Genomic DNA, 14,762 nt, shown 5'->3' with positions numbered 1-14,762 from the left:
CTCAGCATTGTGCTGTACATAGGGCGTTAGTCCACTCAGGTTTCTCAGGTTCTCAGAACCTTGTCGGTTCTCCCAACTTGTATGCAAAGAGTTTGTATCTCTGTCGATTGGGTTCACAAGGGTGCTTGACCGTTCGGGTGTCTCATGCTCCTGTAACCTCGTAGGTTCTCTCAACCTTGATACAAAGTCTTTGTATCTCTCTTGCTCAGATTCATACAGGGCAGTTGGCCACTTGGGCTTCTCAGGCTCCCGTAACCTCACAGGCTTCCCCAGCCTTGGTTCATCATATCGATACCTTTCAGTGGCAGTCTCTCTGTGGGAGTAGTCCCTTCCCCCAATTATGCTTCTCTTGGCAGCTAACGTCCTTTGGGAATGGAGTTCAGGGATTCAGGCCCTCCCCGTTGATCTGGTCACCCTGTCTGTTGCAAGGCCCCAGGACTCCCACGGTTCCCTCGCCAGCTCTCGGTACTACCGCTGTCTCCATGGTCTAGCGTGGCTTTGCCTTTCCAGGATGTCGCTTCCTCAGAGTTTTGCCTCTGCGTAGCAATCACTCTCTTCCCTGCATAGGAGTTTCCCTCCCATTCACAGTTCCTTGTGGGTATATGTACGTCATCAAAATAAAAAGGGGTGCGTCGTTCTTTAACTGTGGCGGGACTGTGGCGGGACTGTGGCGAGATATAGCATTACCAGAAGACAAAGAGATTGAAGACATGTCAGTAGGAACATAGCTCATTTTATTCCTCTGGCAGCCTTAACAATGAATGTTCAGATGGCCCAGTTGTTTCATATTTCTTTTACATTTTCCTAACATGGCAGCAAATGCCCAGAATCAACTTGGGGAATTAAAACAAGGACAATAGGATCTAATTCCTTACATCAGCCAGTTCCATCAGTTTGTGTCCTATTCCCAATGGTCTGAGATAACCCAACGTACGCTGTTCTGCAGGAGATTACTAGATGAATAAAAAAAGTAATTGGTACTGTGAGAAACCTGAGGGTATTCTCACTCCTACACCCCTTGGATCCTCTGTGCAGGTGGCCAGGGAAAGGCCATCGCTCTTGGATCTCGAACCTGGGGGTGGAAAAGTGAGGGAGGATTACCTGGGTGGAAGGTCCTTGAGGAATGGGAGTGAGGAACCCTTGGGAGAGACATAGTACCCCTCTTTTCCTGTTTATGACAAACCTAACCCTCCCCCAAACTTTATGGGCTATTATAAGTCAGCTCCCCTCATTTTCCCACATGTGACATTTGACGGTACTGGGACGAGGAAGAGTTGACACTAAGAGTTCTGCACACCATCATGCAATTACACCACTTTGGTACTGAGACGAGGATGAGGGCCACAGAGGAGTACCATTGCAAAGACCAGGCATGTCTTACTAATAAGCCTAACTATGGTCAGGCAATTAATAACCTGCAACCCTTTTACACAACACAGGTGTATAAAAGAGGTGTGGACAGGAAGGTGAAGAGAGAGGCATCACGCTGATGGTAGCTGTGGTGAGCCGTTCTGCAGCCCGAGAACTACACTGGGGACTGAAGCAGCTGAGGGTGGGATGCTGGCAGGAGTGGGATGGGGGCAGGAGTCCTGTGGGGAAGAGGCGAAGGAAGTCCACCAGATGAGGGGTCATCCTTCATCCCATCGAAGGGAGTGCTTGTTCTCTTGTGGTGCTGCAAAAGCGCCAGAGTTTCTGAGGGGCGGAGAAAGACCCCTGGAACGGAGCTGCCAAGTTTGTGGCCAGCATGATACAGGAAAGGACTTCAAAGTGAGCCAGAGAGTTTCCAAGATAGTGTAACCAAGTATTACTTTAATGGTGAGTCTCAAGAAGTGAACCGCTATTGTTAAATGAAACCAGACACTAATACAATTTATCAGAGTGATTGCAAGTCTTATTAAAGAAACAGGCCCGTTTTCGAAAGTCTCTGAACGTTATGAATCCTTCCTTCTGAAGCAATTAACGTGTTGTTAAAGTGGTACCGTACCTTTGGGAAAAGAAGGAACGTTGTTGAAAGTCCTCAACTAAGGAATGAAAGAAAAACACGCAAATCTTGGAAACTGTGACATTGTTAAATTCCGAACTACATAGAACCCCAACGTCAAAGAAAGCCAATGCATATTGAATACCGAACTAAAGGGAAATTTAAAGAAAGCTAATGCATTTAAATCACTGAATTGAAGGGAAATGTAACATTGAAGCAAACAAGCACACTTTGAACACAGAATAAAATTAACTAACATAAGACTGCATTGTACCCTGAAATGCAATCGAATGATACTGAATGCATGGTCATCCGCTCATCCGCCTCCGCCTCTCTCAGGGTCAGTCACTTCTTCAAGCAATGAGTTGGTGGTAGATCTCTCTCTTCGGCTGCGGCCTCCCCCTGGAACAGCCTCCCTGCCCCCTTGAAACTTGAGGAGAACCATCTCCGGTTCCAGAAGAACCTCAAACCCTTTCTATTAGCTTCTGCTTTTTCTCCTCTTCTCCCCTGCTGATTTCCTGGCTGAAACTGAAACTGCACTGGTTACCTGGCCACCCTCTGATCTCAGGCCCAGGTCCCCTCCCCCACCAGTCGCACACTGGCACTGCCTTCCTGTCATTCCCCACACTTGGGGACTGTTCCTGTATCGCTACAGGCCCCCTGCCAGCACTTGACACCTGATGTCTGCACTTACCCTTCACCCCTGCACTTGACACCTGCTGGCCGTACTTTACTTATTCTTATTTATTCTATTTTTCTATGTACTGCACTGTCCCTCTCCCCTGGCCCCCCGCACTTTTCCCCTTCCCCCTTCCCACGCACTTGCGCGATCTGAATGACACCTGGCCTAGTATGATCGTTGTCTGTCTTCCCTCTGTTCCCCCTCCCTTTCCTCATGACCCCTTCAAACACTTGTGTATAGGCGCGTTATAAATGCCTTATCATATCATATCATATCGCACAACAAATGATTTTAAACCTTGAAACTGAATACATAAAAGGCTGAAGTAAGCCCAAACACAAACTTTAATGAGTGATGGCAGTGTGGCAAAGCTACCGTTTGGAAAAGGGTGTGTGACACATGGTGGCAGAGCCATGAGGCGATTAAGGAGAAGCCACAGGAGCCCAAGAGCACACCCTAAGCCCAGAGGCCAACAAAAGTAATCCAGTAAAGGTGACGGTGCACACAGGCAAGTACCAAGGAACCTATGTGAGACATTGAAGTCTTGGGGAAGGGAACCCTGAGACCTAGCTGTCTTGGGAACAGAGTCTCAAGACCCCTTTTGTTTGGATTGTGTTATTTGAAACTTGGGGAAGGAAACCCCGTGATTGGTTCTGAACTGTATTGCCTTGAACTGGAGAAAGGTAAAGTTTAAGATTCTTTTTCATGGAACTTTCTCATGTTTGGGGAAAGGGAGCTGAGAGAAAGCTGTGAGTGGGAAGAAGCTCTGAACTTTGAGTTAAACACTGTTTCTTTTGAGTTTGACATCCCTACCCATGTTTGTTCTAGTTGTGAGGGCAAGGTTAGGTTTTGGACACAGAGGAACTATTAAGTTTAACTGTTTCAATCAGACGTTCCTTAGTTTCGTTCAGGTAGGGAACTTAGGCCTTCAACCATCCTGACATTTAAGTTAATAAATATCTTTTGTTTGATCTTTAAATCTATTGTCTGCGTCTTGCTTCACGATGCCTTCACAGTAAATGTACCAAAGCCAGAGTCTCAAAAAGCCTTGATTAAAAAAGTAATTTGAATTCACCAAAGATTTACCGAACGACGAGGAGAAAAGAACCAGCTTTTTTTTGCTACCAGCTGGCTGTGCTGCCACACTGAAGCAACTAAAGCACTGCCGTTCAAGTTGCTAAGCATGAAGCCAATCTTGGCCTGATCATGTGCGAAAAGTAAGGCTCAAAAGAGGAACTGAATTTAACAATGGTTATAGAATTCAGCTAGTTTACGAGATACTCATCAGCCTTTATAGAGGCCCCATGGGCAATTCAGTTGCAAGTCAGGGAGAACGCTGCAGCCTTTGTCACAGTTTCATGAAGTGCTCCATTTTCGTGTTTTAAGGCAGTGACTTCTAGTCTTGAGGCTTGGAAATATCCCTCAGCTCCTGCAAGGCCACCAGCCCAGACTTTTGTTTTTGCGTCTTATTGTGTCAAGCACAGCGTTGCACAATTGTTTTATACCTGCTTTGTGGTGCAGCAGTTCTAAATTGGTGGCTTGCGTGGTGCCAGAGGCCTTGATATGGTAGTCTTGGATGTTGCAGATCGTAAAAAGGTAATGCTAAGATCCAACCCCAGACCACCTGCCACAGTACTTCACAGAATAGTACTCAAGAGACCAGCTCCCAGAACCACGGTACAGCTTGTTTGATTAATGTGGCACAGGACAGTGCCAGCATTGGCAGGGAAGCCTGGGATATTGATGTTGATAGGCAGTTCTAGAACAAAGACCCAGGGGGGCCTGCTGGAGTATCTCCGGTGGAGGCAGGGGGGCCAAGGCACAAGGGTCATAAAGGGGACCCGGAAGTAACGAAGCCATAGACAAGAAGAGTAAAGACAGGAGCAGCAGTCTACTTAAAATGAGTAAGGAAACAAAGCGATAGCCAGGAAAAAAGAAGCACAGTATTTTGGTAGGCAAGAGAAATGACCAGAGGCAGTGAAAAGGCAGCAGCAACAAATATCAGACAAGACAGAGGGCAAGCACGTAGTAGTTAAAACGCTCTGAACGAGTTAGAAAGGCAGTTTAAATGAGCTGACAACCCGAGATTGAGGCCCCACATCCCTGAGCACCTTGGCACAGCAACAGGAAAAGTGTCCCTTATGTGTCCCATACTTCGCATGATTGGGAACAGGATGGCGGTCCTCTGCCCCCACATTAGACACCCAAAGGTGCGGGCCTGGCTGTGTCTCCCAATTCCTTTGCTGGGCCCCACCAATGACGAAATGTGCCTCCAGCCCTTGACCAACCAGCAGCAGAGAGGAGCCATGGCTGAATGGCGAGCTGCTTGAGAAGCACACAAGAAGGTCAAGGATTATGACTCTCCAGAATCTAGAGGCTAGTGGTTAAGGAACACAGAGTTTGAATACACCTACATTTCTATACACATGCATCATGGCATAGTTGTACCAGTCTGTCATATAAGCCTATATGGTGGTAAAGATATTGCTTTCCAAATGTTTATTTTGCAGAACTCTTTTTCTACAGCAGTTATAGAGCTGATGTTATATACCACCTCGTAATGACCTTTTGGAATTGCTGCTCTGCGAAAATCCTAGAGCAGCGTGGTTGTTGTGGACGTTTGCGTTTCCTAGTTTTCAATTAAAGGACATTAGAAGTTTGTTTTTCTTCCAGTCTTTTTAGATAGACAGGGACACTGTGCTTTCTTGTTTTTGGTTATTATGGGCATGGCTCCAGAGAAGCATCATATATGTTCCTTTTACTCCCTAAAATGGAGCAAATTCTGCAAAAAAGTATGCAGATGTCACAACAGTGGCATCCGTAGTACTGCAACAAAAAAAGTACTATGCACATGTATTTACTGATCTTCAGAAACCCTTGAGGATAACAACACATCGACCAATTTGCTTAAAATATTCAATCTGAAAATGTTTGGATTACAAAAGAAAAATGTGCTTTATAATTTCAAATACATTTCTACTTAATTGAAGATAATCCAGCTACATTTTAACTCTGGAACAATCCTCTTTATTCCCAAATTCCAAAAGCAGTCAGTAAAAATCCCCCTGCCTTAAAAACGAACGTGAACCACTGCTCATGGGCAAGGTCTAGAGGTGCGCTCTAAACCTTCTCATCACTTATGCGAGGATGGGAAGCTGCACAGATGTGCGCTCTCTGCTCTCCTCTTCTAGATATCCAGACTGCAGTTTATGGGATTCCTAAAATTAGAGATGCACCATACTAGGCAAAATTGCCCTATCTAAATGTTTCTTATCAGATACTTTGAGGAAGCCATTTTAAAATGGAATTCTTTCTCTTTGCAGCGCATGATGCTTTCCCAGACTCCTAACAGTTTGGGATTTGTCTCTCACGCTAATCTTATGGTATTGCTGGGTTTCCCATCTGAATTGAAGCCCCTGTTAGCTCAGTATCTATTTGCTGCTAGAGCTCTACTTTGGATTAGGTCTCTGTGAGTCTGTCGCTCTCTCGTGTATTTGCCTCTCCCCCCACAAAGTGCCCTTCAATAGGATAAGCACACCTACAGGGAAAAGTAAGTGGGTGGAGACCCACTGCAAAGCAGATCAAATAAATTCAAACAGCAAAGAAGTCAGCATCCAATCTACTTCTTCCAGTTTTGAGTCATTGCATGGAGAGCTAAACCAGAATAAGAAGCATTCCCATTGCGTAACATCACTTGGCATGCTTGTGGATTCTAAGCATCTAGAATAATGCAAGTGAGTACCGGAAGCTTGATGGGCAGTGTGGCCAGCCACTGGGAATCTGGGCCTTTTCTTTTCTTCGTGCAATCTTCAGGGATGGTATCCGGAATGGCTCCCCGATAAAAGGAAACCTTTAAAAGAAAAGAACAAATCATAGGGCAATGTCGAGAAAATCTGCCACTCGTCCACTAAACAAAACTGCTAAACTACTAGCTCAAGTGTGCAACTCTGCACTGTTCAAAGAATGGTGAAGAACTCGTGGGTTCTGTAGCCCAGTGTAGTGCTGTGGAATCTGTGGTACAATATTATTCTCTAAGTAAATCAGTGGTATTGCTCCAGACTACCTGCCAAGTCCCCGACAGTGGCTTCCCTCCAATTACATGGGAAGGAGCAGATGAGGGTAGGAGCTGTGTGCTCATATGGTTTTTCTCTACATGTTGCACACGTTGGGCCTTTTTCGGAACACTGAGATTGATGATAAATCACCGGTGGGCGGACTGATTTAGCAAACAATGAAACAAAAGCACTAACACAATAAGAACCACCAGAGAGTTATTAATATAGTGCACTAACCAATGATAGAAGTATAACAAGAAAGGTAGCGTGTGATCCAAGCAGAGGTGGGTGGGAGGCAGCATTAAACAGCACACCCGTTAATGGATTGGGGGACGTGCAGGTAGGTGGCCAAGTGGGAGGGGAGGGGTCAAACTTCCAAACTCTTTAAATGTATAGTTAATGTGTAAAGAAAAATAATGGTACAGTGACCTCGGTTTTTCAAAAATGTAAATTAAAGGAGAGGGGAGAAGTGCTGACTTTGTATTGGAGCTAAATAATTCCTCTTTGCAGGTGCCAGGAATTTTGTTGGTGATGCTGATAATGACCCCAAATAGGCCCAGAAATACTTCTGTGTATATGAACAATAAATGTGCACGTTTGCATCAGCAAAAATGTAAAAGGACTCAAACATGAATAAAGAATGCATTGATCCAAGAAATAGATCCTACGATTTGGTCATTGAGGTTCTCAAGCCAATGTGTTTAATAAGAACAAAATAAAAGATTATGAATGTGAGATTCTCGGAACACGCGCACGTTTTGCTACTTAGGCGTTAACATTCACCACTCACTAGAAGATACACACAAAGCTAACACACAGCGCGCCAAACTTGGCATAGACGCCTCCATTGAATTCTTGGAGAAGCTATCCTTGTCAGTAGCAGGCCGAATATTTCTAGTCAAGATGACCGTACGACCTTGACTACTGTACCACTTCTGTAATGTGCCCTATCTTATTCCAAAAAAGTTCTTCACAGGCCTTAATACCACACTGAGCAGCTTCATATGGGGGAAAGGGAGAAAGAGAGCAGCCATAGAAACACTCTGCAAGGAATACACTGAAGGAGGGTTGAGACTTGAAACCATAGAACACACCCTCCTGCAAAATGCTGTTTCCCCGTACCTCCGGAAAGAAATACTGTGGGCAAAAAATGTAGAAACTTCAAATGCTCCCATGCTGCTACGCCTGGGGAGGTAGATATGGCAAAGAATGAAGAAAATGCTGAAACTCAAGGAATCGTACTCCCCTCAAATACCACTAGCAGCACTTCACGGTGCTAAAACAGAACACCTCCAACAAAACAGGAATCATTGGGAGTCCAAGGGTATTATCACCATTGAAGATCTAGCGCCAGGACGAGAGATACTAGGGTTTCAGGAACTGACAGAATCCTAGGAACTGCATCAAGGCCAATACATAAACTATGCACGACTGGTCAAACAACTAATCATCAGATGGCAAACTCTCGCAGAACGACAGGAAGAAAATCCGACACTGGGACTCCTCTACGATGTGACAGAGGGAGGACACATGGTCTCAAGAATTTACCAGACAATGGTGGAAGAACTCCCTTGTGATAAAAACAAAGGGAGGCAAGACTGGGAACAAATACTGGGAAAAGAAATAAAAGATAAAGAATGGGAAAAAGCTAAGCTCTACCCAAAAACTGTATCAAGAAACGCCAGGCTAAAACAGTTGCAATTCAACATACTGCAACGAGCATATCTCAACCCAGAGAAAATAGCCCGCTTCCCAGGCGCCATAGTACAGACATGTCCGAAATGCGAAGCGGAAAACGCCAGCATAGGACACATGTTCTGGCACTGCCCGAAAGAGACTACTGGGAGAAGATTGAGAAACGACTAAGAGACAAAGGAGTAAAAGGGAAAACTTGGACCATGCAAGCCTGCTTACTAGGCATTTACAACTTCCCAAACAAGAACAAAGCAATGTCAAAAATGATAAATCTAGCATGGGCACTCGCCAAAAGACGAATAGCAATGGGCTGGAAGGCGACAGCAGAGCCAAACATAGAAACGTGGTGGAAAGACCTACAGAGATGGACCATTGCAGAAATGGCGGTCTGGCAGGAAGCATTGCGCACCGGCAGAAGAGAGAGCTCCACCGACATACTGACATGGAATTCGATACTACAAGACATGTTTGTCTCCCCTGATGACGAACCTCCATGAGTCAAAATCCTGGAATAATCCGTACAACAAGAAAAGCACATGACACTGGAACCACGTCGCCACCAGGCGGATGCTGACCTGAAAAACACCCAGAGCGGGATAAACCGGACGACGAATAAACCTGTGACAGTTGAAGTAGCATGTCCAAGCAAGGGCAAGTTTCCCTAACGTTGGGTTTGGGGGGAGGTGGGCGGAAAAGTTGGAGGACGTTATGACATGCAGTATGGTTATGTTGTGATGATTCACTAAACTGTAAAACTAATAAACATGTTTAAAAAAAAATGAATGTGCGATTCTCCACTTGTGCACCATACTTCCAAATAAGTGCCTCTAAGCTGAGCAATCTCTTCTTGCAGTCCCCACCACACCCTCATCAGAGGTCGAAAGCAGCACTTGAAAATGTGTTCTACATATTCAGTTCCGACTTCTGGCACTAACACCAGCGGAGTTGCTCCCTGGTGCTGTTGAACACATCTAACTGTACATAACTTTTTACAGGACTGCCACCCTAAGCGACTGTGGAAAAAGCTATAATCTTCAGCGCCTTTCTAATTGAAGAAGGTCCTAAGTGCATCTAAGCTTATGTGGTAGAGAATTACACAGTTTGACTGTGATACTGAGAAAGCACAGTCATCCAGTCATTTCTTCCTGTTTTTGCAACGACCAGAAGGCGCGATGATGAAGACCTCAAGGATTTCTTTGGAGCATACTTTGAAAGTTTCTGTTTGATAAAGCAAGGAACAGTCAGACTCTGAATCATACACAGAGCTTTAAACTTCACCATGCTCTCCAATGGCCACCAGTGCAGAGCTCTCAATGCCGGTGTGACTTGGTCAAATGGACGTAGTTTCCTTAATAATCGAGAGGCCGATTCTGTAGTCACCAAAGGCATATCATCACTCTATTTAGAAGGACCAAGTGAGCACTGCTTGAATAGTCCAAGAGTCAGTCCCCAGCAAAGCCTCAGACTTTGGTCATCTCCTTAGTGATGCTCTTGTGCAGCTAGCATATGGCCTGAAGCTATCCTCTTGGGTATTCGGTTCGCACTGGAGCATGTTGGTTCGTTATGTAGTTGGTGTCACTTTGTAGAAAGCCTTAAACTCGGGCCCAGAACTATAGGGAGACGGATGGCCAACCTGAGGTATTTGCAGGGTCCTCTCTATGCTTCTCAGCACCTTTCAGGGTCCTGATGCTACACCCTACTGATACCTGGGGGACCTTATCCTTCTATCTTTATCCTCATGCTTCTCCACACCACCTTGATGCTTTGCTTTAAGGCTGTTCGTGTACCCTTTCCAGGCTTCCCTTTGCATCCTGCTCGCAGTCTCTTGCTCCACCGCCTCGTGTTTTTCTATCTGCTCGCTGATCTTTCTTTCTGCCTCCTGCTCTCTCATACTCCTGGTTATTCTCTGCTTCTTCTCTTCACTCTGACCACCCTTCTCTTTAATCATCTCCTCATTGTTCACCACCTCCTCCTTAGGCATCTCTACATTAAGGGCTGGCTTCTTCGACTGACTTTTTCTCTGACTCCTCCTCCTCCCCAGCTTCCTTCACCACCTCCTCTCTACACTTTCTCACCACCTCCTCCTTCAACACCTCTGTAACCAGAGTTTCTACTCACAGAATTTCTACCCCCTCTCCACGTCTGTCTCCCCGCTCTAATCTCTTAGGCCTTCCTCTCCCCAGGCTTGTGAGTCTCTCCAAAAGCTTTCTATCTTGGGGTGACATCAGTCTTCACAAGACTGTATTTAAAATCCCAGCCAGTGCTGGATGCACTACAGGTGGATACACAGGTCCAACTCCATCCATAAAAGTTATAACCACTGGCACTTTCCTTCAAGAACTCTTGTGTTGTGTTATGCAGCAAGAGCTACTGGCGACCAGTAGGAATCGTCCCTATCGTTTGACGCATCAGCTCCATTCAAAACAAAGAGAAGGCAAATCTCCATACTGTTCCTCTTCCCAGGTGAGCACTCTGCGGAAAGGGTTGAAACACCCAAGTGTTCAGAGTTTGCGTCACCACTTACACCCACCAACAATATGGGCCAGATGCAGGAACCTTTAAATGCTGTTCAGAACCTCACTACTGAGGTCCAAAACTTCAGGCCCAGAACAATACATGGCATGGCATGATTGCCATTAGGGAGCCTTTCCCCCTCTAATCCACCTTTGGGAGGTCTTGCTTGCATGACCTCCCAAAGGTGGATTAGAGGGGGAAAGGCTCTATGATGAAATGTGATGGTTCACCCAAGAACCTGGCTAAGGAGGTCCCAGATGACTGAGCTGTACATTTCAACTTTCAACCAGCAGCGTTTTCCACAGCCAGTGCCAAAATTAGATTTTAAAATTTCCAATGTCATTGCATGGGCCACCCCATTGGTTTCTTCTAAAAGCCCACGCTTGTAGACTACCCAGCCTTCCAAAATGACATGAAGGAAATGTTTGATAGACCAGAAGCAACATACTCTGTGTATGAAACTTTGTTGGACGTCTGGGAGGTGTCCATGGATGTGCTCGCCAACATCACCACTTTTAAACGGGTAGCTGCCGACACTGACTGGCCTGAGTCCACTCCGTATGCCATATTCAGAAGAGGGCTTAACAACGATATTAAGGATAAATTGTCCCGGTTAACATGCCCAGCTTCTTTATCTGACCTGATATTGATGGTGGTGCACCGGGAAAACGGCTGGTCAGAATTCAAAGACGAAATGAGGAGGACCTGAGGAAGCATCTCCCGCACAAACCATGCTTCTTCCCGATTAACACCGAGAATCTTGCAGCAGAACAACCTATGCAGATGGGCTCTGCTCGAGGACCCCTTACACCAATAGATAGAAGTAGAAGAAGAGAACAAGGTCTCTGCCTAAAGTGCAGTTCTAAGGGACATTTGGTAAGGAATTGAACAGACCTACCCCCTAGGAGACGGGGAAACACCATGCCCCTGTCCTAGGATTGAGTAAAAATTGAGGTATCGTGGATAGTCCCGCCCACTTAGCGGCCTGCTCCATTAAACCTTTAGATACCGGTCTTCTGGTACTTCGGGATGCTCTCACAGTATGTTGCAAAGCACCTCTGGAGGCACTTGCCAGCCTGACAGCATGGCAGCAGGTCTTTTATGGATAAACAATGGGCCAAGGATCATAAGATACCCAGAGAAGGAAAAGAAGCATTCCAGCCAAGGGGTGGATGGAATCCCATTGGTCTCCGGGCCGATTACTTAAAGGACTGTGTTCAATACAAGGAGGATCAACTACCATCATGAACATCTGTCCTTCGTTCTTATGTGCGCAGCCTATTCCCCCGTGATACTGGGCCTCCCATGGTTATGGAAACACAAACCTCAGATCTACCAACACCCTTTACCTTGATTCTGTAATATGTACCAAGAACTGCCATCCTCAGCTCGACATGCGTGTGGCACAGTGGCGCTAGTCAGGGGATCCTTCCCTTGCCACCCCTGGACCCAGCATCACTTTGCTTGAGTCAAAACCTGGTCTTCATGACGACCCCACCATTCCACAAATATGACCAAGCAGAGTATATTTTTCTGTTTGTGTACTATGTGGACAATCATTTATCCACCATGCTCCTCTACCAAGAGTGAAGTCTGGCTGCTCTGTCAGGTTGCCAATGTAAGGGTCCAGCTATTTGGTGGTAAACTGTGTCTAGCACTAGAGGCAATACTTGAAAAACCACCCCAACAATGTGGTTGGGGGGATAGGGTTGTGCTATGAAAAAAGGTAAACAAGAAAAGAATAACAAGAGTCTCTATTTTTATGTGTACATTGTTCTCCATTTTAACTGGGATAACATCACATTAGCCTGGAAAAAGCAAAGATCTATGGGTAAAAGAGATAATGACCCTAGGTATGATCATTTCCCTTACGGTCTACATTCCTCGCTTTACACCTATAATCAAAGACCTTAGCCAGGTATAGGGTATGCCCTGATACCCCTGGGTCTGGTACCCCTGGGTCTGGTGCGCATTATAAATGAATAAAACAAACAAGCAAACAAACAAACATGGGTACCTGGTTAAGGACTTAACTGCTGCCATTTTTACAATCCCTTGCTCAGATACATCTGCCTCTTGGCTCACCTGTCCGTTTACATCCTGCTCTCTCCCATCGACAGCTGGCTTCACGTAGATCTCCTTCATGTTCTTCATGTGCGAGTAAAAGACGAAGGAGATACGGCCATCCACGCAATCTGGGCGATCTTCCGAGCGTACATAAGAAAAGAGAACAAGGCATCAACACCAGCTGGATTGTCAGGAACCCGACCCAAACCCCTGTCCATTTCTCTTTGTAGTTGCAACACCTTTAGAACTCATCTCAGCTCCATCCTTTCCCGATTGAGCTGCCATGAGGTTTCAGAGAGTAACTAGACATGAACATAGGTTAAACATTCTAAAACATTAAACACCTATGCACAACACAACACCTCTGCAGAGTATACACCACTGTCATTGATTAAATGAAAGAACAGATCCATGTCCCAGCCTAACTTCCTCCTGCCCAGCTTGCCCTTAGAAATATTGATTTAGTTGAAGCATGGATGAATGCTTATGCATTTTCAATACAACTCTGTTGATGTCTACTATCTCATAATTAATGTGATACAATTGCAAGGAAAGCACACATGAACCATCCTTTGCCACCTTGTGAAGATAAATTGCTCACTTGGGGTCCAGTTCCCTTGCTTCAGTCTTAAGAAGCTGAACAAGTCAGCTATCAACCAATAATCAGGCACTGCCACAGCGAAAAACCCTATACTCTACAAAAAATCTCAAAATATGGTCCCAAGACCCTGCATTCCTATGGTCATATATTGTCATTGATGGCCTAGCTCTTAAAGTCCCATCTCCTTGTTGCCAAACATTTGGCAGCGTCACTCACATTCTGTGTCCACCTTTGTTCCCCAGAAGTGGCACTGCTGCAGTCTGTCTTTTGTGTATTTTAGTGCTGGATTGTGTGCCGACATGGCAAACAGAATGGTCTCAGATTTTGGGTCTTCTTAAAGAAAATACTTTATTAAGCAGGTGTAACCAAAACAGGGTTTAACGAATAAAGCAAAATGTTCAAATGTAAGTGACTTCAAAGTCCATTCCTGTGTGAATAACACAAACCGAAGGGGTACTTCACCTATGAAGTAAAAAGGTGCCCCAAAGTACTAAAACCGCTAAAGTAAACTCACCCTTCACAAAAAATCCTTGAACTTAAAATAAAGGTTTCCTGAATCAAAAGTTCCTTGAAAGTGAGTTGTCAGAACAGTTAAATCAAGTGATGCATTGAAGAATATAAACTTAAAGTCCTTCACTTGGGTAAAAAAGTACTAAGGGTAGAATATCTAACTTACAGTCTTTCCTTTCCCTAAATGACAAAAGTTCAACAATTCAAAAGAGGTTTTCTCTTATGATTTCTTCAGATAGGCAAATAATAGTGTCGCTTACACGAAGCAATCAGACCGGGACCTGTAGTTGTCTTCCAGGTGCAGATCCTCAAAGGCAAGGAATCAGGTGGGTCCTGTGCTTTGGTTCTCTATATCAGTCCTTAAGATTATTCATCGCTCTGTCTCTCTGCGTGATTCCCCTTTCTTTCAGGAGTCTATCTTCATTACATTCCTTCATTCTTTTTTCTTTGCCCCGCGCGTCCTCAGGTGACATAGATTGTCACCGCCCTCCTCTTCAGGGGATATTTGCTTTTGCCCCTCTTCCTCTCATTGGTCTTGTTTCTATTCTAGTCTCTCTTTACCAGGATCTTAGTAAGGTTTTGCCTTAACCTCTTCCCATGCTTCTCAGGTGGATCAGCTCCTTCACCTTTCTGGCTGTAGGGGTACTTTCCGCTGGG

General features: G+C 45.3%; 1 protein-coding gene across 4 annotated transcripts in view; it reads right to left on the bottom strand.

Moving 5' to 3' along the window:
• PIDD1 (p53-induced death domain protein 1) overlaps window positions 1–14,762 on the bottom strand; it is a 602,358-nt gene that overhangs the window by 44,777 nt on the left and 542,819 nt on the right. For all 4 annotated transcript variants that reach the window (XM_069624025.1, XM_069624027.1, XM_069624026.1 and 1 more), the window contains 2 exons: window positions 13,013–13,131; window positions 6,406–6,513 (listed from right to left, as the gene is read on the bottom strand). In XM_069624025.1, the coding sequence (XP_069480126.1) occupies window positions 6,406–6,513; window positions 13,013–13,131 (227 nt within the window). The remainder of the gene's footprint in view (window positions 1–6,405; window positions 6,514–13,012; window positions 13,132–14,762) is intronic.

The sequence above is a fragment of the Ambystoma mexicanum genome, chromosome 11 (genome assembly GCF_040938575.1).
Source record: "Ambystoma mexicanum isolate Mex_15411 chromosome 11, UKY_AmexF1_1, whole genome shotgun sequence".
Classification (NCBI taxonomy): Eukaryota; Metazoa; Chordata; class Amphibia; order Caudata; family Ambystomatidae; genus Ambystoma; species Ambystoma mexicanum.
This window is presented reverse-complemented; position numbering and strand designations above follow the sequence as displayed.